Raw genomic sequence first — 27,455 nt, 5'->3', positions numbered from 1 at the left:
TGTTATTATAAGCTGTACCTATAGCTTATCCGTGTCTTTTTATGCTTAAGGCATATTTTTTTAAATTTAAGATAGAAAGTGAGAAATGACCAAAAACACTCTAACCTCAAGACCAAGGAAGGGATGAAGGAAAGGAGACTGGTTTATCCCAGTATGGTCTTTTTGTGACCCATGTTAGATAAACAGCCAAAACCTTGTGTTTTGTCAGAATTTGTTTGGTATGCTTTACTAGGGATGTATTTCCTCTGCCCGTCCACAACGTATCCTGTAGTCTTTGGTTGGTTCCTGATTAGACGATTAGCAATCACGCACTCTATGATCTATTATAGAAATGATCAGTACAAGTATGGGAGAGTTGCAGAGTTACCAGCACATCCTACTTGGCTGTTATCAGCATAGTTACAGAGACGGATGCAAATCTCAAGGCTTTCCGAATGCACTTGTTACTTCAAAGCTCCAAAGAATGAGTAAGGGTTTTAAAAGTGGGCATCTACTAGATACAGCAGAACTTTACCAGTGCAAGTAGGATCTTAAAGGTTTAATTACCAAAGTATTATTTATTTAAAAAAAATAGTATCAGTGAGATGGGAGACCCAAACCTGTACAAGTAACTTTGTACAAAACACTTTGTACAAAACAGAGCTAAGGCCTAATTACTAGAGTTCCCTTATAAGCCAGGGCTGGTGCAGGGACTTTCTTAAGGATTAGTGCCTTTTCAGGTATCCTGAATAAGTCCAGCGTCACCGGATACAAATTCTTTATAACAATTGACCTGTAAACCAGGGGCTACGGCTGGAGAATTACTTGAACCAGTCCAAGCAACCGAAATGGAAAGCATTGATGTACATCTGATCAATATATTATTCCAGTAACAGGTAATATATTGAGCCTGTTCCTCTACTGTGCATTGTGTAAGGGTCTTCTAAACCATTTTTGTTATGTGTGTTTGTATTGTTAACCTGGATTCCAGTAAAAAGTTTTCCTGGATGTGAATTACAGGGGTGTATGTATATTCTGTTATTGTAGGATGACATAAGCCAAGCAATTCGCAGGAGAACACAATGCAAACTACACAGATAACGTGTCTGATGCTGCGAACGTCAGTGTAGGCTTCTCTTTGATGATGGGCTCTTCCTGTACATTATCTAGATCAGAGATTGCCCTCGGTTTTGGATTTTTACAAATGTTGATTTTGCTCATCAGAATGGCTGGTTCTTATTCCTGGATGATGTTCAGCAGTTGAGGCCAGAGCAAAAGAAAACCAAGTCTTTCAGGAGGCCGCCATGGCAGTGCCCCCACTGAGCTTCACCATCATCTGCTGGCAATCATGATAGGAGCGCCTATCGCCCACCTTCTCCAAAGTCCGTGCCGCTTCAGCCAACATTACTGCTCTCTGGCCAGGAGAAGAGAGAAAAGACAGGGGGAGGTGACGACATGCCAAAAGGATGGCGGTGGCTCTCTCCCTTTGTCCTGGTAACATCTCCAGTTCACCTTATAGAAGGGAAGACAAAAATACTTGTTAGTAAGGTTTGTAAAATAAATAAGGAATTCAACGTAAAGAAAAATGAAGTCTGTTCGTGCTAATTTTTTATTCATGTGGAAACAGAATAAAGGAAAACAAATCTATTTCCAAAACTGGAAAAAAAAATTAAATTGCCAAATTGGTAACACAATGGGATACTCCGTAATGGCACTGTATGCAAGAGTGGATCTCAAACATGTTTGGAAAGAGGATCCCCCCCCCCCTCCTCTTCTGACCTGTATTTAAATTCTCCATGACATGACAATTCTGGATTATTTGTTTTTTTAGTTGACTCATGAGCAGTTGGGCCAACATGAAGAAACACAACTTAAAAAGGAACCGGTCAGCAAATTCATCTAATAAACCACTACCAGTATGTTGCTAAAAACCTTCCAGATCCTGCTTCTTTCATAACCCAGTGTGGTGGCATCAGCTTTGTTTATGGAACCTTGAAGTGGAATGGAATATGGTTCTATTAAGTGTGGGAAGTAGATCGTTTAGCAGAGAATAAAGATCTCCAAACCTCAAAATGCCCCCTTTGCTGTTACTGCAAGATGTTAATTAGCTTGACCACATACTGATGGTGGTCTATTAGGACAATTTCTACTTACAGGTTCCCTTTATATTGCTAAAATACAAAAAAATTGCACTTTCATTGGGAATTGAATTAATTGCAAAAAAAATTGATCAGTGTAAATTGTAGTTTCCCGCCAAACACCTTATGAAGAGGTGAGAGTTTATTTAATACCTGGCTTACTGGTATGTGGGGGGCGCTTCTGGAGGCTGTGCTGCAACAGCTGGTGGGTCCGAGTGGGACTTGCGCCAGCCATAAGACGGACTGTGGCTTCATGCAGAAACAGCTAGGATTTAACACATTTATGTTTGTTAAAATAGAATAGACATTGCATACTTTCAAGTTTCTGACTATTACCATATCACGGCATACCTTGCACTGCGCAGGTTTAAAGGTGAGGGCCAATCTACGAAGACTGCTGAGGTCCCTATGAAATCCTGTCAGCACAGACGTGGGGGAATGAACCGCTTCTCCTGATGCTTGGGAAGAACAGGCCTGCTTTTGCCATAAAGAAGTTCTCATAGAGAGCAGGAGGTCACAGATCAGCAGCTGCACTACCTACAAATGTATTCATAGAAAGTACATAATTTAACTAAAAACTTTTATTTAATATTGTTAATCAGCGTTCTATTCATGAAAATCCAGATGTGACAGAAAATCTAGATAACATCTAATTGAAGAAATGTTTATATATGGCAGATTAATGAAGCTAAATGTGAATGCCCAGATGAGAATACCCCTTTAAGGAGCTGCAGGAAAGACTTAATTTACAGTTTGCTAGTCATTATCATATTAAGCAGTCCAGCTTATTCATGAGTCGGAGGCACAACCACACCCCCAGTGCTTGACTGACGGCCTGTTTAATGTGACACTCCTGGTGCTGACTCCTCTATATTTGCTTCCTGGTTCTGGCACCCCCTGCAGCCTGTGTGTGTATGAGATTCTCCTGTGCACATGACTGACATCCTGTATAAAGATGTGACAATCCTGGTGCTGGCTACTTCTATGTGCCGCTGGCCCCTGCAGCCTGTGTGTGTGTGTGTATAAGATACTCCTATACACATGACTGACAGCCTGTATAATGATTTGACACTTTTGGTGCTGGCGGCCACGCCCCCTGGAGCCTGTGTGTGTATGAGATACTCCTAAACACATGACTGACAGCTTGTATAATGATGTGACACTCTTGGTTCTGGCAATACTTTAGTATACATTACACACAGACATGAGCAGGAGGAGCAGGGAGGGAGAAAAAGGGTAGCCTCACTGCCTCTGACCATGTGACCACCCTCGTTTACATAAGAAAAGATGATTTTAGAATGATTAATGTATGAAATAACTAGGTTGGAATGGAATCCTTGTGAGCTTCTCTAACAGGTAGTGGTGACAGAATTAGTTACAGAGACCTCATGACAGACGCCCTTTAACCGCTTTCAAGAGGAAAAATAAAGTATGGAAAAAGGAAGCAACTGAGAAATTTGAGAATCATAACTTTAGGATGATACATCCGACGCCTCCATACTGCACTGAAGAAACATTGCACAGACACCAAAGAGACATGCAATGCAACAACAATGCACGATGGCGACACCAGCAAGAACCAGCTATCAGTACATGTCCGTGATTGATATGGATCAGGTTTCATCTTTAAGATCCATTAATCAATGTAAATAAAAGAAGCAGAAAAGGGGGAAACCCCCACAATGCATCACTCACCTTATTGAGATCATTATTGCAGGTAGCGTTCATATTCAGGCTGTTCCATAGAAAGGTACTGGCTTTCTCACACTGACTGAATGAATTCTGAGCACTGTCGGTCTTTCCAGACAAAGACATATGTAAGGCTCTACACATATGAATGACGGCTTTCACCAAGGGGGTCCTTCAAAACAACCAACAGCAGTTAGATCAGACATCAAGTGGTTCAAACACAAAGTTACCATGACACACTGGATATTAGAGTCCCGATCACAACAGGATACTGGTTTTTGATATACACCAGGAAAAGCTTCTAAAGTCAGCAGTAAATGAAGATCTATGACAGATGCCATGCAGAGTTCAATAAAAGTTGATATGGTACGTTTTCCTAACATACACAGCAAGTCCCTATGCATACAAATGTATATGGAAGCTGTACCAACAGCAGCTAGCATACAGCCGCCATAAAAGTGCAGTGTGCACGGCACGTGAAGCCCCCGTGCCATCACCGGGGGAAAAATAAATAGAACATGCTCCACCTCTGCTGTAAAAACACCTCGGCAGTGGAACTCCCTATGGAGCGGGGAGGGATGAAGGGTGCTCACCCCTCCCCTTCTCACAAAAGGCTGCATGCTATGCCTGGGTCTTAGCTCAGGCATAGTAAATGTTCATGTTTAAGGGGCCCACCATGTGGCAAGGGAAAAATATCCTCACATATCACAAAGGAGGCTATTTGTTGGTACAGTAGCTAGTAATAAAGAAGAGGCTTACTCTGCATCCAGCAGCTTGGGTATTCTCTCCACATCCGAATAATGAGATTTCACTACGGTATCATCCCCCTGCAGCCAGCCAACAGCCATTGAGGCAACAGAATACCACCACCGACAAATGGGATCGGTACCTAAAGTTATAAATAACACTGTTAGAACCATTATCAGGCTTATATATCTGCTTTAGGATGGCCATCATCCTAAATACTGAAATTTGTAATGAATTGAAAGCCAAAATAAAATAATAAAGTTATCGGGTTGTGTCAATGGAAGGAGTAAATAACATTCCATCCGGGTGAAAGATAATGAGTGCGGCCATTTTCACTTACTTGTAGAGGTCAGCATGCAGGATGATCCTCCAATAGGCAGAAAGCTGACACCACTTACAGAATCCGCAAAAACATTTAGAAGTTTCAAATACTCTTGAGCTTTGGAGAACTCGCTGTAATAAAATATTATGATTATTATACATTTACAAACTGGAATAGGCCACACAACAACAGAATTTCCATAGACAGTGTATGATGTGAGAGAGTGCACTGATGACCCGACACGCTATACAGAAAAGAGAACAGTAACCCATATTGTCAAATCCCAAATGCCATTCTACCATTACTTTACAGCACACTTATCAGTCCCAGCTCCAAGTAACTCCCCTGCTTCACTGCAAGGTTACTTCCCAAGTTGTGTATTATCTGCATACTATTTAATAACAATTATAACAATTCCATACATACAATAGAGAAAAAAAAATAGGAAGCAGAAAAGCCTATTCTCAACAAATAACTTGCATCACCAATTCCCTTACAAGGTGAACCACTTGTACACTATATTAATCTGCTACTATAGCACCCAACATGCAGAACAAGTCTCACCAGCTTTCTTCTTCCAGCGACACTTTGCTAGCTTCTGGCTTTGCAAGAGCATACAGCGCTTTTTCCAGCAAAGATTCACAAAATGCCCGGTGGATTTGAGCAATGGGGTCAGCTGCGGGAGAAAATGGACACACATTGTATGGCATCACGGTGGCCCAATGTTAGAATTATAAACTCTTTCTGTAACTAAAGTGAACACGACGACCACTGTATCAATAGCAGGGCAAATGGTAAAGTCTCATACCTGGGTTTCTGGAAGAACTGTATATTGACTCTTTTGATGCAGTCTTCACAGTCCAGTTAGAGTTAATGAAAAACTGTTTTCCCAGAGGATGCGTCAGCCACCGCAATGATTCAGGTAGAGAATCTGTGTCATTAGAAGAGCTGCCGCTTTGGGCACATCCCAAGAAATAAGCCTAAAATACGAAAGTCAGATGCTCTATAGTTTTATCTTAAAACAAAACATAAGGAGAAAATGTGGTACCAACCCCAATATAAATGATGTATGTGCTGTATGAACTATTTACTGCCAATATTAGAATTTTCATGGAGAGAGTCAGCAATGAGCTTTTAAAAGGAACATGCTTGAAATTATCACTTATCTAACTGCTGGGGTGAATCTGTGTGAAGTCAATGGCTGTGATACATTTTGGAAATGAATGAAAGGAAGGTTGTTACCTATCCCAACACAGTTGCAAAGCATTTTTCCTCCAGAAGGTACGATAATAATAGTGGACTGCTAAAATACTATTTTCTGAATATTTGAAATACAACTTACTGAATATGTAATATGAATATTAAAAAGTAAAGATTTCTGTATTTTATCACATTTTTTCACTGAAAGATATAAGATAAGCCTTTTTGGTCGGTATGGTTATTTTCTCTGATATTCGCCAATGGCTGGGGCACCAGCATGCCTACATTACTCCAACCTACATGGACTAACCATTCTATTCATTCAGGCAGCTGTGAAGAGAAGCCTGGTTAAACAAAAAGGTATGGATTGTCCATCCTTTAAACCACATACAGGTCTTAAAGGGAACCTGCCAGGTGGTTTTACAAGACTGGACCCAGCATGTGCTGCACCTGACGACAAGCATTCTAACAATGCCCATCACTAGTGAAATTATAATCTTTGAAGACCTTCGATAAGACTGACATACCTTATCTAGTGACATGGGGCTAGGACTGACCTCAGATTCCTCTGTGATAAAGCATGCCCTGGCTCTGACCACTCAGGGGATCAGGAAAGTTTTGCCATGTTAGTTTACCCACTTGTATATCCAGAAGAAAGGAGAATGAGCAATGCTTGGCTCATAAAAACACCATTCGGTGCTCTAACGTGGATAATATTTACTTTAGTGATTGGGTTACCAAGGGCCACACAGTGGGTGGAATGAACAAGCATGATAAGTTGAATGTGGCTAGTACACAACCAAAAAAAGGTGAGCTTCCACCTCCGAAGTAATACTGATTGTACAACAAACTATTAAAAAATTCTACACTATCAGGGCTTCTCTCTTTGCATATATTATATATTTCTCAGTTTACCCACTAGGCGATTGATAACCATTTTTTTTTTTAATATTCCAGAACATACTTTCTTGAAGAAAAATAACTTTCTTTCGAAAGTGAAAATTCTGTCAAAATTTGTTTTATAAGGGTTGCTTACATGAAAACAAGTCTCAGCTTTCTAGTGAACCTATTTACTTTGTTTTTTATGGTCCCCACTATACAGGATAAATTACATTGTAGAATTAAGCTTTTAATACATGTGGATAGGACATTTGTAAGCATTTGATAATCCACTGCCCTACATGTGAATATAAACCACGGCAGTAAAACCAATGGTGGAACTTACAGACAGGAAAGAGAATCTCCCGGAGAAGGTGATCTTCATCTGCACAGCGGTGGTGAGGTGGATTTCTGCTAGTAAGGTTGGTGAAATCTTGTCACCCGCACACTCTGCCAGATTTACTGCACAAAGGGAGAGATTCAGGCCTGAACAACGCCAACTTGATGGTAGCTTTCCTACAAAAACATAAAATAACACCATCAGGTTAGAAAGGAAATAGCCATTGTCTTATCTACTAGCAAACAATTATTTTACATCCATCTAGGACTGTACCTGTCAAATGTAGCTGGTGTAACTTGTGATACACAAGAGCGGCATCTCGGGCGCTAGTAGTGGCTTCATCCTGGAATTCGGCTTTCTTACAGTGTCCTGGGGTACGTTTGAGTAACCAACGTACAAGGCTGATCTTCTGGAGACTACAGCGAATAATGTTCCAGGATAGGCTACACGCAAGATCAAATCGGGAGGCAGGAAGAGAGCGACCCAATACACACAAGCACGTCTGTAAGTTCACTGCTGCCGCTCCAAAATCCCCCTGTGTGTGAGAGAAAAGAACAATTTTATTTCTGTAATTCACTAATACATGGACTTGCACGAGTTACACTTTGTCAGAATTTTTTTTTTTTAGTAAAAACAGGGTTCAGCAAGTTGTTCTAATTTAAAGGGAACCAAACTGTATTCAATTAAATGCCAGGCAACTTCATGTACAGTGCGAATATTTTATTCTTTATTGTTCATAACAGATGTTATGTTTTTCAAAAATCTTATTCGCAAATAATTGGTAGAAGTTAAACGAAAAAAACATAAAAAAAAAAAAAAAAGATACCCACAAGTCTGATTTCAGACGGGCCAGTAATGCAAACACATCTTCGATTTTTTTTTTTTAAGCCAATCACAGTGCCTCCACACAATTTTCCTATGTCTCTGAAATTCCCTCTTATGTAAAATCTCGCCCCTCTACCTACAAAATAATCTATTCCATAGTCATGTGAAAAATAGGTGAGAAGAGTCATATTTGAGGAGAGTCAAGACAATTTGAGAGGCTGGAGGGGGAGTATCACTTCAGATGCCCCTGTCTATGGTTTTGTAGTACTTAAACACATGCTTCTGGTCTCATATTAAAGATATATTCTGTGGGCTACAGAGATACAGAAGGTTAAAAATAAAAATAAATACATTTTCAAAAAAAGGACAGGAACTTTATTTTATTCTTCAGCTCACATTTCCAACTATGACTTGAACTTCCTGCATCTCAGATTCTCCCCTGTGATGCCTCTCACTACATTGTACTAATCTACTGGCTGTAAACAGAGCCGAAACTATGCAGACAAAGCAGTTCCACAAAATCATAGAAAATACTAATGCTTAGAAAAAAGGAAGAGACAAACTTATGTACAAGACCACGGAAAAAGTACACAACTTACCCTCGCCAGATCCAGGTCCGCCTGTTTGCGGTGCCTCCAAAACTTTACAGAAGACCTTGAGTGTAGTCTTGTCACTGGCTCCCCGTGGATCAACAGTTTCATGAAAACGCTGAGAACAATCACCCCATTTACCAGCCAAAGAATTAACGTAGGGATAAGCCAGTCAAGCCAGCTTCCAGATAGACCTGCAGAAATGGGATTTTTACTATTGATTTAAAGTACGAAAGTCCTTAACAGTTAAATCACTCACAGAATCTGGGCTATATGCTTTTTCATATAAGGGCCTCTCCTCTATAAACAAGATTGGGGAGCTGTGTCAGAGCAGCTCCTTTTCTAAAAAATAACACAAGCTGTACTTTTGTTTTATGAACAGCCATGTATTTGAGTGGCTGTCAAGTAATAACATTGCCACATACAGTTACAAGTTATCCAACAAGAAGCTATGGATGTCATTTTATTTTTCCACTTTTGGGGGTTTCAGCATTAGGCAGTTCATTATTGAGTCACCTATTGATAAGTTTTATATTCATAAGATTTTCATGTGATGACAAGGAGATGCACTATACCTGAAACTTCAATACCCAGCATAGTTCTACTTGTCCCGTGTTGCACTGTTCTGTCTGAATGCGGTTCACTTTCCGAGTGCAGTAATGATGTCAGAGGATTAAAAGTCAAGCAAAGAAATGTCATAGCACATAGCAGCATCCGTGAGCGATCCATCATCCCAAGTCCTGTAGGAGAGTCAGGCTCATCCTTTACCTTCAAAACAGAGAAGACACTTAAACTGACACACTCCCTGCCAATACAGAACATTGCATAAAGACATTAGCAAATTTGTAGGCCTCTATATAAAGTCAAAAATATTACATTGAGGGGACCTAACCACTGCCACTCCCAATGGTCGGTCTAATGGCAGCCACTGCAGAACTTCCCAAAATTCAGCAGTTCAGTTTCTATCTTAATTCATAGGAACTAAAAAACAGTAAACCAGCCAGGCCACCACAGTATAGAGAGCAGCTCACAATGTTTTCTGCGTTCTGTATGTTTGGGAATCGGTCATCAGGAAGGTCATTTTTAGATGACAGGTAAAAAAAACACAACTCACAGGTAACAGCATGTAAAGCACATTATACAGAGACGTGAAATATACCGCAAGGATCTCACCTTTTCGTCATCAAGAAGAGGGCTGCCCGGCTCTGAATCCACTGAGTAAGGAGAGAAGACGGCAGGAGATCCAGAGTCTGATGCTGGTGGAGACATCATCAGAATGTTCTGGTTGAATTCATCCATCTTCATTTCCATGCTGGTGTCCACCAAGCTGCTCAAATCAATGCCTTTAAGATATTCTGTAAGGCAATAATATTACATGACAAACTGGAATTGTCTAGACCAACAGAGAATCTAAGCAAAGACATACAAAAACAGAACAGCAGGGTAAATCGCACAGATCTGGCTCTGCAGGTTTTACTTATTCATGGACTCTACCATGGACTCCTATCATGGCATACAACACATATATTGGGGGGGGGGAGCAATTCTGCAAAATTGTTATACAGATATGGGATCAACCAAAATAATACAAAATGTTAAATAAGCTAGAAAAAAAATAACAACTGATACAATAAGCCTATTCAGCTGATTGAGCTGTTATGTCAAGGGCATCCAGTGCAATGAAGCTGATATAAGACTGTATAATCCCTTATCAGGGCTTGACTACACTTTGATCATCCATAGATACCATCCTCTAAGCGATGGACTATGCTGCAAAAAGAACATAAAACTCAAACTTGCTGATGAATGCAATCTGTTAAAGTTTGCTATGGGTTATACATGTCTAACACGTATAGATGAAGTCCAGTCCCCCCCCCCCCCCCAATGTACATAAGGTTCTGCAATGCTTAATTCAGTTATGCTTGCTACTGTCAGATCATGCAGTAGTGTATGGAAGATTTTCTGAACAAAGCCTAGTAGTACGTTTCTAAGTTGGAAGCTATAAGTGTCCTATAAAAAAGTCGATTGAGTAGACTTGGTGTCCACCATCGCAACAATATAACACTTCTGTCATTGTTCTGCCCCATTAACAGAGCGGAAAAGGCAACACAAGTGTAGCCTTCTAACATTAAGAGTGGTCATTACTTACTGTTTTTCTGATTGGCCAGTTTGAGAGCCATATTTTCTTGCCTCAGTTTCTGGTTGGATTGTTGCAAGTACTTTATGTAGTCTATGGCTTTCTTCAAGACCCCTGATTTATGCATCTTAAAAAAAAATAAATAAATATAGTAAATTTTATAGAAATACAGGCATCCTAAACAACAAGATACCGTATATACTCGAGTATAAGCCGACCCGAGTATAAGCCGAGACCCCTAATTTTAACACAAAAAACTGGAAAAACCTATTGACTCGAGTATAAGCCGAGGGTGGGAAATGCATTGGTCACAGCCTCCCCAGTATATCGTCAGCCCCCCGTTGCATACAGCCAGCCTGTCAGCCCCCCGTTGCATACAGCCAGCCTGTCAGCCCCCCGTTGCATACAGCCAGCCTGTCAGCCCCCCGTTGCATACAGCCAGCCTGTCAGCCCCCCGTTGCATACAGCCAGCCTGTCAGCCCCCCGTTGCATACAGCCAGCCTGTCAGCCCCCCGTTGCATACAGCCAGCCTGTCAGCCCCCCGTTGCATACAGCCAGCCTGTCAGCCCCCCGTTGCATACAGCCAGCCTGTCAGCCCCCCGTTGCATACAGCCAGCCTGTCAGCCCCCCGTTGCATACAGCCAGCCTGTCAGCCCCCCGTTGCATACAGCCAGCCTGTCAGCCCCCCGTTGCATACAGCCAGCCTGTCAGCCCCCCGTTGCATACAGCCAGCCTGTCAGCCCCCCGTTGCATACAGCCAGCCTGTCAGCCCCCCGTTGCATACAGCCAGCCTGTCAGCCCCCCGTTGCATACAGCCAGCCTGCCAGCCCCCCGTTGCATACAGCCAGCCTGCCAGCCCCCCGTTGTATACAGCCAGCCTGCCAGCCCCCCGTTGTATACAGCCAGCCTGCCAGCCCCCCGTTGTATACAGCCAGCCTGCCAGCCCCCAAAAACAATAAACTCAGTACTCACCATTCCAACAGCCCGGGCAGCTCCGCTTCCATCTTCATGTCTGCAGCGCCTCTTCTCTGCAGCGCTAGGATCGCGATGTCTCAGTACGCACGGCCCGGTCGGCACATAACTGTGACATCACAGTTGCTGATGTCACAGTTGTGTGCCGGCCGGGTCGTGCGTACGGGGATGTCGCGGTCCTAGCGCCGGCCTGAAGGAGAAGAGGCGCTGCAGACGGAGCTGCCGCGGACCCGCTGCGGACATGATGATGGAAGTGGAGCTGCCCGGGCCGTCGGAATAGTGAGTATTGAGTTTATTTTTTTATATATACCCGAGTATAAGCCGAGTGGGGAATTTTCAGCACAAAAATTGTGCTGAAAAACTCGGCTTATACTCGAGTATATACGGTAATCATGGCACTAATCTTACTAACACACTCAATATTGCAATATACAAGACCATCACCAGGTGGACTACAAGTCCCATGAGCAAGAAATCTCAAAGCAGTAAAAGCCAAACAATGGCACAAAACACATCTTCTATCTGAAGAAAAATAAGTATGTAAATCCCATATACTAGAAGTATTAATATGTGTGTGCATTTATTTAAAGCTTTAAATCTAGAAACATTAGACAAAAATCGTCAAATGATTACCTTGGCGTCAGTTCCCATAACCAAGTCCTTTAGTTCAATGATTTTATCATTAATTGATGAGCGATACCTCTTCTCAATGATGTTATGTGTTGTTCTCCTCTCGCCCTCCTTGGGCACCTCTGGCTGTTTCAATGTGCCGGGCACTTGTTTTATAGGCATCTTTTCTTGTCCCATCATGACTGGCATAGTAGTTAAAATAGTTCCACTGCCACCAACCAAAGTCTAAATTAAGTAAGTGGAAAGTAGATAAATGCCTAGATTATTACTTATAGAAAGAATAAAACTTCAGAACAAGACAGTAAGATGTAGATCTCCAACCCAATACTTACACAGACTTCTAGCTCCCCGTTTATATCTAGAATATGTAGCATTTTATTAAATTGTCTTACAAAATGCACTAATTTGTGTTCCATCAGACTTTTCCCACACATTGTGAACTGGTAACCAGTACTGCAATAGAATCTTCCAATTGAAAAGGGCAACTTCTGCAAAATAGGCAACCTCCTGAACCATGGACAAAGTCTGATTTGGCCTCCGTTACACTTTACAATCCTTCATCCTGGTGGTAGATGTCCTTTTAAAGCAAGCACACATGCATGCTGGCGTGTACCCCTCTCTAGCAGGGTCTGCTCATCTTTTATCTGCTTATGCCCTGTTCTTTACAAAAAAATAATAATTTTAAAGGGCAAACAAAAGCTTAAAAAAGTGGATCCTGTCAGAGGGTGCACACACCAGTATGTCAATGCGCTTGGTTTACAATCTTTGATCTTGGTGGTAGATTTCCTTTAAGGCCTCGTGTACATGTCTATAAGGAGGCCTATGCAGGCAGTCACATTACAGTGAAAAACAGACGGAGCCAGGCAGCAGCCATCCAAAATATGGGATCTGTCCTATACTTTGTTGTTTTGACAGCATGGCCGTTTGGCTTTCAATGTACAGGGGAAGGGAGAGGAGTGCTTACTTCCTCTCCCCATGGCTGTGTGCAAGGGGCCTGAAAGTGGAAAAGAATTGAATAGTTGCATAAAATGACGCCATCTCTTATCTAAATCTGTCTATCTACACTTATGTATATTACAGTGAAATGATAACCTACTGCAGTGAAAGGCAACTTTTGCAACACCTTGACCCATAGAATCACGATAAGCATTTCTATCAATCATTAATCTCTTTCTATGCTGTAGCTGGAAACAGATAAGTGGCCTTTCTCCTAAATATATGCACCCTGAAGAGAAGCCTTCTCCATGAACATGTTCCAGAGATGTTAAAGGACAAAAAAAAATACACTGGATTTCTTTATTATGATATCAGTAGAAAAAGAAATTCTTCAACTTTCCAATGTCCAATTCTCTCTCCATTTAAAAGAAATGTGGCTCTTTCTGAAATATCTTAAAGATTATTTAAAACCACAGCAGTGAACACCATAGTAGTGGTAAATGTCTGACAGATACGGGTCGGTGAAGGTACATGTAGCTATTTACCTAAAGAAATAAATGGCAATCTCAACATTTAGGTTGGTTGATCATGATTATCAGTCAAACTCGCTCTGTGTTCCGGCCGGAAAGAGTGGCCCAAAGGCTAAGCAGCCAGAACTGAACCAACATGCTCCAGCTTGGCTATTCTTAGACGCTTTCAATCAATTACATTTTAAAGCATTAGAAAAAGAAAAAAAAGCCTTACAGGTACTTGCAGAGTGGTGGTCTGTAGAGGGGCAGCGATGGTTGTGATCGCAGGGTTCTGTACAGCAGTCATGACCGGGCTACCATCAGCTTTCAGTGCGGTGAGGACCAAGGACTCCGTCTTAATGATCTGAGGTTGTACCAGGACCTAGATGGAAGATCCCAACATGTTAAACCGATTCAGATAAAACTGTTCAGGTAAAGACCGGTAAAAAATGTAGTAGCAAATATGTATGGCATTCTAGATAAAAATGCATCCTTCAGAGCTTCAGAGTTTCAATTCTCTGTACAGGAACCTCTAGAACCTCCAAGTAACATTACAACACTAATCTAGAAAAGTATACCATCATGCCAGCAAAATCCTTTTTTACTACAGCAGATAAAGCACATAAGATAGCACAAGATATAGCACAATTCTGCGAATGTCTGCTCTGTGTTGGCAAAGGTTTTTTTTGTATCCTCTCATTCTTCTAGGATTTTATAAGGTTTAGAACTTCGGGTGTGATCTTTCCACATTTTCATGAGAATCCCCAAATCTTATATTTTGAGAAGTCTGTTAAAAGGGAACCTAATTTGCCCAATAAACCACTACCACCTTCTAGTATTTGTTTCTTTCATGGCCCAGTGAGGTGGAATCATCCTGGAAATCAACTTGGAAGGGAACTATTAATTGGTTGTATAAAGTCAAGTAGGAGTAAAGTTTAACACTGAAGTCAATGTGGAGAGCTGTGATCGCCTCCTGCATCAGACTTCAGATCTGGTTAGTGATGTCTCAGGATGCATGACCATCAATAACAGGGAAGGGTCTTTCTGAGGAAGAGCAAACTTAATCTCTGGGTTAAATTCTCCGCCTCCTTCACTTTATACAAACTTACATCTCCATTCCAAGAAGATTTTCTGGATGATGCCACCACACTGGGCGATATAAGAAACATGATCTTAAAGGCGTTTAGCTAATTTAGGACATACTGTGGTTTATTAGGCCAATTTCCCTTTATTATAGAGTTTAGGGATACACCTCTATTTTTTTTAGACATTTTTATACAATTTAGAGGCAGGAATACATTATCAAGACAGTGGAAGGGGGAAGTTGATAACCACTGTTCATACACCATACTTTAGGGGGTTCCACAACAACCGGATTCCGCTTTTACTGAACATGTTATAAAGCATATAATCAAAACTTTACAATAACAATGTCCTAATGCTAATAAATATACTTGGAAACCGGAAATCTTACTGGAACTTGCTGCACTTGCGGTGCAACAGCCTGAACAGTGGCCGGAGTCAGTGTCTGGATGGTGCCCTGCGTGGCCGGACTCAGGGTTTGGATGGTGCCATTGGCGGTTTGGGTGAGCACCCTCTGAGCTTGGACAGTCTGTACCTGTTGCTGGATAGTCACCGGCTGCATCTGCTGTGTTGTCATCAAACTTGAAACTTGCGGCTGCAGCACTGTGAACATCAACAACAAAAACACTGTGATGGAGGTGAAGGTGACCAGCACTTGCATCGTTTTCACACACCCCCAACATACCCAACACATGGATTACTTCAAGTCTATTTACTGGTGTTAAACCAATCCAAAAGACCACAAACACACAAATCACATCTAATAAACCTCACTGCACACAATGGGGTCTGTGAGGAATCAGTCATTATATTATCCATCTTTTTTTGACCCAATTTGATTAGGATCTGAAGATCTGCTTATAAACCACAGGTAGAAATGCAAATTTGGTCTTTAAAGGTCATGGATCAAGAATACCCTCCACAGGATAGGGGTATCACATCTATGGGACTTCCAGAATGAGAGGCAGTCCCGCTGGTGTGGTGAGACTTGGGGCTCTTGTTCTCCCCTGATCTGGTGTATTGGGGCCGAAATCCTATCCAGTGGATAGATGAGAACTGTGGAACTTTATACAGTGTAAATTACACCATAAGGGTCATTTGTTAATAACATATCATAAATACATATATATTGGTTACAAATCTCACCTTGAAAACTTGTAGTGGCTGCATTCTGGTAGATGAGTGGTTGCTGTATAATTCGTGTTTGGGGGGCCGTGCTAAAAGTTGGGGTCAGCATTACAGTCTGCTGCTGCAGTTGATGCTGTGGGGGAGACTGTATCACAGGGCGAGGCTGGAGTACCGGCGCGGTCCGCTGAGGGGTGTGCTGCACTGGACTTTTGACAGTGGCTACTGCCTGTGGTGCCTGGGGCTGTGGTGTTGGGGTCTGGTAGATCTGAGGAGGAGGCTGGCTGTATGTCTTCGGTAAACTTGTGTCCATTGCTGTGTTTCCTTGGTAGCTGGAACATAACTGATCCTCAAACAGGTCAGGAAATTCTCCCACCTGATTACTGACAAACTGCAGCATTTCTAGAGGGGAAAAAAAGAGAATGTATTAACATTGTTCAGTAACACAGAAAACTACACACCTTATAGTAGCTTACAGGAATGTGCAGGGGCGGACTGGCCATAGGACCCACCGGGAGAAATCCCGGTGGGCCGATTGGTTTTGGGCCGGTCTGGGACTGGTGGAAAAAAAAAAACCACATGAACTCACCTTTCCGATGCCCCGACGCTGCGTCCCTGCTTGATTCAGTCCGGCCACGGTGACAGCTCCGTACGGGCCGGCGTCGCGCGGATAATGACGTCAGCCGCTTGCCGATGTCATGGTCTGTGCGACGCCGGCCCGTACGGAGCTATCACCGCGGCCGGACTGAATCAAGCAGGGGAGCAGGGGAGCAGCGTCGGGGCATCGGAAAGGTGAGTTCATATGTTTTTATTTTTATTTACTGTGCTGGCGCTGTGTACCGGGGGGCAGGGGCTGTGTACCGGGGGGCAGGGGCTGTGTACCGGGGGGCAGGGGCTGGCAGGCTGTATACTGGGGCAGGGGCTGTACACTGAGCGGACTGAATATACTAGGAGGACTGGGGGGGCTGGCTATATAATATATATATTACAGTGGGCTGGATGTATACTGGGGTGGCACGCTGACTGTATACCGGGGGGGTTGGCTGGCTATATACTGGGGGAGGGTGGGGTGCTGGCTACTAGTAATAGTAGTTATATTCCTGTACATAGGGGGCAGTATTATAGTACAGGCAGTCCCCGGGTTACATACAAGATAGGGTCTGGAGGTTTGTTCTTAAGTTGAATTTGTATGTAAGTCGAAACTGTATATTTTATAATTGAAGTTCTAGACAAATTTTTTTCTTTTGCCCCAGTGACAATTGGAGTTTCAAAATTTTTGCTGTAATTGGACCAAGAATTATCAATAAAGCTGCATTACAGACACCTTACAGCTGATCATTGCAGTCTGGAACTATGGTAAAGCATTTAGAGAGCTTCACCAGAGATCACAGTGGGCAGAGGGGTCCGTCTGTAACTATGGGTTGTCTGTAAGTCGGGTGTCCTTAAGTAGGGGACCGCCTGTAGTTATATTCCTGTACATAGGGGGCAGTATTATAGTAGTTATATTCCTGTACATAGGGGGCAGTATTATAGTAGTTATATTCCTGTACATAGGGGGCAGTATTATAGTAGTTATATTCCTGTACCTAGTGGGCAGTATTATAGTAGTTATATACTTGTACATAGGGGCAGTATTATAGTAGTTATATTCTTGTACATAGGGGGCAGTATTAAAGTAGGTATATTCTTGTACATAGGGGGTAGTATTATAGTAGTTATATTCCTGTACATAGTGGGCAGTATTATAGTAGTTATATACTTGTACATAGGGGGCAGTATTATAGTAGTTATATTCTTGTACATAGGGGGCAGTATTATAGGAGTTATATTCTTGTACATAGGGGGCAGTATTATAATAGTTATATTCTTGTACATAGGGGGCAGTATTATAGGAGTTATATTCCTGTACATAGGGGGCAGTATTATAGTAGTTATTCTTTTTCATAGGGGACAGTATTATAGGAGTTATATTCTTGTACATAGGGGGCAGTATTATAGTAGGTATATTCTTGTACATAGGGGGTAGTATTATAGTAGTTATATTCCTGTACATAGTGGGCAGTATTATAGTAGTTATATTCTTGTACATAGGGGGTAGTATTATAGTAGTTATATTCTTGTACATAGGGGGCAGTATTATAGGAGTTATATTCTTGTACATAGGGGGCAGTATTATAGGAGTTATATTCTTGTACATAGGGGGCAGTATTATAGGAGTTATATTCTTGTACATAGGGGGCAGTATTATAGTAGGTATATTCTTGTACATAGGGGGTAGTATTATAGTAGTTATATTCTTGTACATAGGGGACAGTATTATAGTAGTTATATTCTTGTACATAGGGGGTAGTATTATAGTAGTTATATTCTTGTATATAGGAGGCAGTAGTATAGTAGTTATATTCTTGTACATAGGGGGCAGTATTATAGTAGGTATATTCTTGTACATAGGGGGCAGTATTACAATATATTTTACTTAGGGGCAGTAGTATTATAGTAGTTACATTCTTGTTTATTGGAGAAGGTATTGTAGTATGTTTTTAGTGTACATATATGGCAGTATTAAGTTGTGTGCTCTTAAAATAGAAGCATTATTCCTGTACAAGGAGGCAGTATGAGTCTCTTTCTCTGCGGTGTACATGCTGATTTAGACCATCTATTAACAGTTTGTATGGAGTTTAGTAACTCCACCCACATCACAAGGCCACACCTACTTGTTTTGATTCCGCCCACAGAATGGGGCCACTTTTACAGTTTTTTCCAGGGCCACTTTAAATTCCCAGTCCGCCCCTGGGAATGTGATAAATATGTATAAAGATGTATGGACTCTTACAGGAAAATCTACCACATGTGGGCAGTGCTTATAAACCAAGAACACTTACATGCTGGAGCAGGATACATTCTTTTTTTATTTGTTTCTAATAGTTTAAATAGTCTTTTCAAATGCAAATGAGCCTCAGTGGCTCTTGGATAGGTCACAGAAGGAGGACATGAGATTTGGCAAAAGCCAGCTGACGTCATCAGCTCTGGCTGGGGAGGAGGCGATAGAAAAGCAGAATGGGGGAGCCCCTGAGGCCAATTTCCATAATTTGAAATAAGTTTTTTTCTAAAAGACTAAGCTATGAAATGCAAAAAGGATTCTTTTTCAAGAAGCACACTCCAGCATGTAAATGTGCTTGGTTTAGAAGTGCTGCATTTAGGTGGTAGACTTTAAAGTATACATTGTGTCGCCCACCTTACAGCGGACCTTGAATAAATCAGTAGTATAATATGTGCACATAACAATGTTCCTGAAGTCTATGTAACAGCTGTAATTCCCTCTCCTCTGCACGAAAGTGGTCATTTATAGGAACTGACCCGTGCAACGTGGTCCTGATCAGTAAACGCAAATCACCAAAACTGTCCTACTGTGCTCATTACTCCCTCATTTAGGAAGTGTCAGTCTGTATTAAAGGCCATTGCTCGCATCCAAACTGGGCTCAGAAAATCCAATGCTGAAAGAAAGCCAGACATTCCTGTCCATAAAATGGCTGCAGATGGAGGGTCGTGTGATCTCTAACTTGTGATTGTTCATGGACAGATATCATCACATGACCCTCCATCTGTGGCCATCGTATGGACAGGCAGAGGACGCACTAACATTCATCCAGAAGGGTAATAATACTCCTCTCACCATCCCTGAGGAGTCATTTCAGCCAAGGAAAAGTATGAAATTTTCAGTAATACAAATATATAGCTCCAAGTTGTATGTAGTGTTAATAGACTATTGTTCCATATGTTTCTACTCCGTAATGATTATTTTATTTGTACATGTCCCCTACGATTTATAAAGCGCTATGGAATATGATCGCACTTTACAAATAAAGATGATAATAATACTATGATAATAAGAAGAATAAGATAAGAATTATTATTATTGTGTATACAAGAAAACTGATACAACCCCTGTTTTTTGTGCTTAAGTAGCCAATTGTAGCAATATCTGGGGCTGACAACGGCCCCAGAGTTCCCCCACAGAGCGGGCCGGGGCTGACAACGCTAAATTTTATATCATTAATTTTGGGGGGGATGAGGGCATAACGATTTCTCTCTCTTTTTTTAACAGGGGCACGTGATCCCTGCTAATACACAGATAACAGTGATCTAATGGTAACAGCCCATTGGATCACTGTTATCAGTGATCCGTATACAGACACATGCAGAGAGGATACATATAGCATCTTCCCTGCAGCCTCTCACTGTATACAGGGGAAGTTGTAATACAAGAGGCTGATAATATCAACCCCCATCCCAGTACAGGATTAAACTGTCCTATAGACAGCTCAATCTTATTCATGGCTCTGTGAGCATGATCGCACACGGCCATGGGGATGGGCGGAGCTACTTACTGCTCCAGCCCGTGGCCGATGTAGAAGTCATGTGACCTGAGCTCTGGCATGCGACTTTCCATCAGAGCTATAAGAGGGCTCGGCAGGGAAGGAGGAGGCAGCACTGTGTGTTGCGTGAGCTGCGCAGCAAAGAAAATCCCCAAGCTTATTTAACCGGTTAAGGACCGGGCCCTTTCCTGTTTTTTCATGTCCATTTTTCACTCCCCACCTTCAAAACTCTATAACATTTTTACACGCAAATAGCTGTGCAACGGCTTGTTTACTGCGTAACAAATTGCACTTCATAGTGATGGTATTTATTATTCCATGCCGTGTACTCTGAAGAGGGAAAAAAATTCCAAATGCAGTGAAAATGGTGAAAAAACGCATTTGCGCCATTTTCTTGTGGGCTTGGATATTACGGCTTTCACTGTGTGCCCCAAATGAAAGGTCTACTTTATTCTTTGGGTTGGTAACATTACGGGGATAACAAAATTGCATAGGTTTTATAATGTTTTCATACATTTACAAAAATTAAAACCTCCTGTACAAAATTTTTTCGATTTTGCCATCTTCTGGCGCTAATAACTTTTTTATACTTTGGTGTACGGAGCTGGGGTTAGTGTCATTTTTTGCGGCATTTGATAACATTTTCAATTATATCCTTTTTAGGACTGTACGACCTTTTGATCACTTTTTATAGATTTTTTTTTATATTTTTCAAAATGGCAAAAAAGTTACATTTTCGACTTTAGGTGCTATTTTCCGTTACGGGGTTAAACGCATTGAAAAACTGTTAATATATTTTGATAGATCGGGCATTTTCGGACGCGGTGATACCTAATGTGTTTATGATTTATACTGTTTATTTATATTTATGTCAGTTCTAGGGAAAGGGGGGGTGATTTGAATTTTTAGGGTTTTTTTTATTATAATTTTTTTTTTTAACTTTTTTTTATTTTTATTTTTACTATTTTTCAGACTCCCTAGGGTACTTTAACCCTAGGTTGTCTGATCAATCCTATCATATACTGCCATACTGTAGTATATGGGGATTTACCTTCTCACTCATTACAATGTGTTAAAACGAAATAGCCTCGGGTCTTCGGAAGACCCGAGGCTACCATGGAGACGGATCGCCGCTCCCCGATGAGGCTAGCACCTATCGCGGGTGTTACCGGTAAGCCTTTGCTGCAATATGCAGCAAAGACTTACCGGCTATGGAGAGGGCTCAGCCCGTGAGCCCTCTCCATGCAGCGGGACACGACCGCCGCCGTGAATACACGGTGGGCGGTCGTGAAACAGTTAAAACATTACATTTCAAGTAAGCGGTGCACAACCATTATTAGAGATATATATATATTGGTAAATTACCCAATATTCTGTCTCCCACACACAATACAAAAAACATGAGGTGAAGTGGACAGTACATATAATTACTATCAGCTTTCTGGTCAAGGAGGTTCCAGTACAACACAGTAAGGCCCCTTGCATGCGAACTTATGCCCGGTGGGCCGCAGTCTGTGTGATCATACAGATGCAAGCAGGAGAGAGGAGGAGTGAGCAGCTGCACTGTAAAAAGGGCAAAATATAGGACATGTCCTATATTTTGCGGTCCAGCCGCCTGGCTCGACCACAGTGCGGCGAGAAAGCGTGTGCTCACTGCACTATGACAGGGTGCCATAGACGACTATAGGGGCCATAAAGCCCTATACATTCGTGTGCAAGGGGCCTTACCAGGACAAATGGGGTCATAATTTAGTGATAATTAATGTCCACTCTCCAGGCGTTCACTCATATAAAAACACTTTAATTTGGAATATAAATTTTCTTTTGTATAACAACAACAGATGTTTGTCCTAATCAAAACTCTCCTGTTTCTATTTTAAAAATACATACATTAAAATGAGACACTTTTCAAGTCCCAACCGCACTCATCTTTAGTCATGCTAATTGTACACAAACACCAAATATTTATGCCCTTTTTAGCGCAAAAGGTTGAAGTAGAAAGGAGGGGGGATATCTCAGATCACATTTATACTCAAGGTTTAGAAGTGGAATCAGAGTGCACAGGGATGTTGCAGTAACCAGATCCTATTGTAAATGCTGGAAATTACATTTGTGTATAATACAGGCAGTCCCCGGGTTACATACTAGATAGGGTCCGGAGGTTTGTTCTTAAGTTGAATTTGTATGCAAGTCGAAACTGTATATTTTATAATTGAATTTCTAGACAATTTTTTATTTTTTTTTTACCCCTATGACAATTGGAGTTTCACAATTTTTTTTTCCTGTAATGGGACCAAAGATTATCAATAAAGCTTCATTACTGACACCTTACAGCTGATCATTGCAGCCTGAGACAATAGTAAAGTATCCAGAGAGCTTCACCAGAGGTCACAGTGGGCAGAGAGGTCCGTCTGTAAGTCGGGTGTACTCAAGTAGGAGACCGCCTGTACAGTGATTAGTTGTTGAATACATGTTTCACATCAAAAAACAAACATTCAATTGATACATCTGCTTGACCATAACATTTTATACTGTAATGTGCTATTCTGACCACAAGAGGGAGTGGGTGTACACATAGTGTTGTGTTGGAAGATGAAGGTGAGCAGCACCTACATTTATCAATCACTCCTCACGTGGAAATATTACACTATATCTGCGCTTGGCTTTGTTGGTTTGTTTTCCACAGGCGATACCCAACACGTTTATGATTTTCACTGGTTATTTGTATTTATATCAGTTCTAGGAATTTTTAATTTTTTTTTCTTAGACCCTCTAGGGCAGTGATGGCGAACCTTTAGGAGACAGAGTGCCCAAACTACAACCAAAATCCACTTATTTACAGTAAAGTGCCAGCATGGCATTTTAAGCAGTAAATTCAGACTGGCAAATTCAGACTGTCATTGTAGCCTCTCTCCAGGGTCTCTCTGTAGAGGAAGAATGGTGGGTCCAGCAGAATGACCTCCAAAGAGAATGCAGCCCTGTCCACACCTTCTCACCTTTCCCACAGTTCCAATGAAGTGTCGCTTTAAAATAGCGCTGAGAGCACCATCTCTTTAGTTGCCTGGGACTGCAGGGAGATTTGGTGGATTTGGTCCTATTTGGTGAACTCTGTCCTGGGGTGACAACCTGAGTGCCCACAGAAATGGCTCTGAGTGTCACCTCTGACACCCGTGCCATAGGTTCGCCACCACTGCTCTAGGGTACATAAACCCTAGAAGGTCTGATTGTTCCTGCAATACTACTGTATTGCAGTATAAGGCATTTTTGCACAGTATTCATTACAATTAGCCACTGGCTCTTTGTAAAGAATCTGCAGAAACCAGACAAAACTTGCCACAAATATAATATTTATACAATGTTGTGGTACACGCCAAGCCTATATTTTTTTATATATTAAAAATAAATATCATATATTAAATTAATAAACAAATTAAAAAAAGAAAAAAAAAAAAAAAAAAAAAATCAAGGAAGTATGTTTTTTTCACCTGAAAGAAAAAAAAAAAGAAAAGCAAAGTGGCCACAAAATAATTGCTTTATGTGAAGAGGCGCTTTTATCCAGAAATCCTGTTTCTAGGAATATGGAGTGATATAACATCTCCAGGAAAAAGTCTCTTATCTCCAGGACTGGAAACATTAACCAGTTGTTACAAGAGCTGAAGTTACTGAGCTACCAAACACAGGACGAGCTATATATCTGGTGCACACAATTTACTACTAAATATTCCAGGAAACCGAACAACCGGACTGTGGAAAACGACTGGGTCCTATTGTGTCGTAGCTCCCGATCACAAAGACCTTCCAGCCACGTGCTACAGAAAAAACCTCGAGAGCATCTACAGACACAGCAGGAAGAAGTGCCTCTCCTACTAAGATCTGATTTACTTAAATAGTATTTAGACTTACAGTCTTTTGCAGAGAGATTCTGATAAACCTTAAAATCCAGAGATTTTTTTCCTGGTGTGTGCGCACATGTGATATACACACACACACACACACACACACACACACTGTATAGACAAAGTCATGTAAAACAGATGGAAAATATAATTTACATTTTAGATTTTTATAAGGTCGGTCTATAATGGAGTCTTCATTTTGCAAAAAGAAAATTGTTTGTGGTGAGCACTTAGAAAAAAAAATAAGCCCTAAGTTTAAATAACCGTGTGTAAGGTTGTAGTCTAGGGCTACTTTCACAGCAGTATAACATTTACACATACATACAGTACCCCATTCACATACAGTAGAAAAAACTGATGAATAGCTACAGTAACCGACTGTAGACTTTTCCTACAGCAAATCCTGGGAACACAAGCCAATAGTTCCATATTCCCAGAATAGTATCGTAAATCTAGGGGCAAGTGCTGAGCATCAAGAGGAATCCAGATAGGAACCAATTCCAAAATTTCTAGGAACAATAACATTGGATCAGTACACCCTATTCCCAGAGCTCCTGCACAAATATATTATGGCCAAGTCAATAATTTACTAAAACAGTGATTCCAGGAGAGCATTCTGCCCCTCTGTGAATGTAAAGTGCATTACATATATCATACAGATCATTAGCTACTGCCGGCCCCTGTGTAAGTATATATAATAACATGTCATACAGATACAGCACAATGTTATGATGTAACCAGGACACCACATTACTTCCCCTAGTAGCCGGAGGTTACACAGCAGCTTAAAATAGCCTTTAGCTTCCATAACTCCCTGGGGGGGTACAAGGGGGGCCGGTGTTTAGACAACTTGTTAATGCTGCAGAAATTGACATTTTTTTTAATTTCAATCAAATAATATTTAACGGAAAAGCAAAGTGGAGCATAACTGTGCCCGACCCAATGACTCAGCCTCACACCTTGTAGTGACATCACCATCAAGCTTCTGTTTGTGACTCAACCCTCACACCTCTAATCCCACACGACTATGGAACATCTAGATTTCAGGCACATTTTAAGAAAACAAACATGAACCTCTCCTTTAGATACAAAAATATAAAACACACTCACAAAATCCCCAAATTAGATGATCAGTGTTTTTATTGTACAGTACTTTTCCTCCCCATACTAAACACTCCGAAGGTGATCACGTCATGCAGACGCCCGTTCTACTGCTTTTACAGACTGGAAAGTAATGTGTGATCTGACCCCAACTTATTTTCTGCACTTCACAACAAATCCTCATCACCAAGAGGCAGTGTCCTACACAAGATGATGTAATATGAAATAGGTCATTGGTTCATCCCTCTGTCTGAAACAGGGCAGCTAAACCCACCTTCTGCGCCCCCTGGCACGAGTCCTTCCAAATCCTCAGAGTCAAATGGAACAAAATACATTGAAAACACACCAAGGCAAATGGTGATCATTTCTGCCATACAGTGACCACATCACTTAGTACATCAACCATGTGATATGATCAGTGGTGGGTCACATGGCAACCTCAACACCCCAGTAATACAGCACAGCTCAGATAAGGGACTGCCATATACATCTGGCACATACTTTCTACTTTAGTAACGGCGATAGAAAAACATCAGCCATCAGAAAGTAAGATCTTCCACGACTGTCATAATTCACTATTGTCACCATTCGAGATCTCTGAGAAACCATCAGACAACGCTCCACCACAGATCTCCTGGTATCCAGAGAGGTCTTTTACATCAGCCATACAGTGCTCCACCCACAGAGCTCCTAGCGGCTGGCCTCAGCCATACAGTGCTCCACCCACAGAGCTCCTAGCGGCTGGCCTCAGCCATACAGTGCTCCACCCACAGAGCTCCTAGCGGCTGGCCTCAGCCATACAGTGCTCCACCCACAGAGCTCCTAGCGGCTGGCCTCAGCCATACAGTGCTCCACCCACAGAGCTCCTAGCGGCTGGCCTCAGCCATACAGTGCTCCACCCACAGAGCTCCTAGCGGCTGGCCTCAGCCATACAGTGCTCCACCCACAGAGCCCCCCCAGTTGTGGCCCATATTAGTGGGAGGCAGCCAGTGGACATCTCCCTGACACTACACAATGGGGCACGTTTACTATGTGGTTTCGACCTATTTTCCACCTCCTTTCCAACTCATTGATCAGTGTTCGGTGAAAGAAAAAAAATTAGATTTTCCGCATCCTCCGGTTTTGCTCAGAAAAGGGGTGTGGTCTGCATGGTGTGGAAACTATGCCAAAAATTAATATCTGTCCTTTCCTCTTTTGGGTGCTAAAAAAATCAGAGAGCAGCCCAAAAGAAAATGGTCTGGCAGAATATAAACTAGTGCAGGACAGAAACATGAACCTCAGAAGCCAAACCAGCGCAGGTAACACTTTATATAAATGTCCCCCAATAACTTTCCACAACATGCCATAAAGTAGACAAGTCCTTTAAGGTATCGTACAGTAACATTTCTCAGGGAGACCCTGGTACAGATGACCTGTCAGCGCCGCTCCCACCACACACATGCCCGCTCTCACCATCAATGTCTCCCAGGGTCAGCTCATCCCCCAGTTCCGTCAGCGTCTCCATGTTCTCCATACTAATGCCGGCTGTGTCCATGCAGCAGGGACTCGGCCGCTTTCTCTGCTCTCCCCGCTGGGGAGCTGCCGCTTTCTCGGAGCTCCTGTCACTTTCTTCCTAACTCAACAACCTGTCATAGACGAAACCGACGCCATGTTCCTGCGGCCCCTCCCTCTACTAGGGATGACGTCAGCAACTTGCGTTCCGAGCCTCCCTGTGAACGCCGAAGTCTAAAGCGAACCACAGTAATGAGAGCGAGGCTTGGCTTCCCTCCCCGCCTCTCTATTCTGAGAAATCCCCCGCTGTGTGAGCAGGCCCCGCCCATTCCCCTTGTAATAACGCGTGCTGGTTGTTTTGTTGTCAATGAGACCAGGGGCCGCTAACCAATAAGATCGTTTGGCATGCTGTGGGGTGATACGACGTCACCGATCAGGGGATCTAGATTTGCATAAGGGGCGGGGCTCTTCATAGAGCTGCTAACTGTAT

General features: G+C 42.0%; 1 protein-coding gene across 2 annotated transcripts; it reads right to left on the bottom strand.

Moving 5' to 3' along the window:
• On the bottom strand, positions 1–27,241 carry SREBF2 (sterol regulatory element binding transcription factor 2). Of its 2 annotated transcripts, none has more exons than XM_072128087.1 (19): positions 26,927–27,241; positions 16,123–16,503; positions 15,368–15,579; positions 14,129–14,275; positions 12,452–12,673; positions 10,859–10,973; positions 9,883–10,064; positions 9,285–9,477; positions 8,719–8,903; positions 7,568–7,829; positions 7,301–7,470; positions 5,684–5,855; positions 5,440–5,551; positions 4,894–5,006; positions 4,566–4,695; positions 3,813–3,978; positions 2,469–2,654; positions 2,280–2,382; positions 1–1,491 (listed from the first exon to the last, which is right to left on the bottom strand). In XM_072128087.1, the coding sequence occupies exons 1-19, from the start codon at positions 27,006–27,008 to the stop codon at positions 1,271–1,273; spliced, it is 3,354 nt and encodes a 1,117-aa protein (XP_071984188.1). In that variant the 5' UTR covers positions 27,009–27,241; the 3' UTR covers positions 1–1,270. The 2 variants fall into 2 exon arrangements, with proteins under 2 accessions (XP_071984188.1, XP_071984187.1); XM_072128086.1 differs by having other exon boundaries at positions 2,271–2,382; positions 26,927–27,239.
• Between the last annotated feature and the right edge of the window lie 214 nt (positions 27,242–27,455).

Source organism: Engystomops pustulosus, chromosome 10, assembly GCF_040894005.1.
Source record: "Engystomops pustulosus chromosome 10, aEngPut4.maternal, whole genome shotgun sequence".
NCBI classification, from domain to species: Eukaryota; Metazoa; Chordata; class Amphibia; order Anura; family Leptodactylidae; genus Engystomops; species Engystomops pustulosus.
The sequence above is the reverse complement of the archived record's forward strand: the minus strand, read 5'-3'. Positions and strand labels throughout refer to the sequence as shown.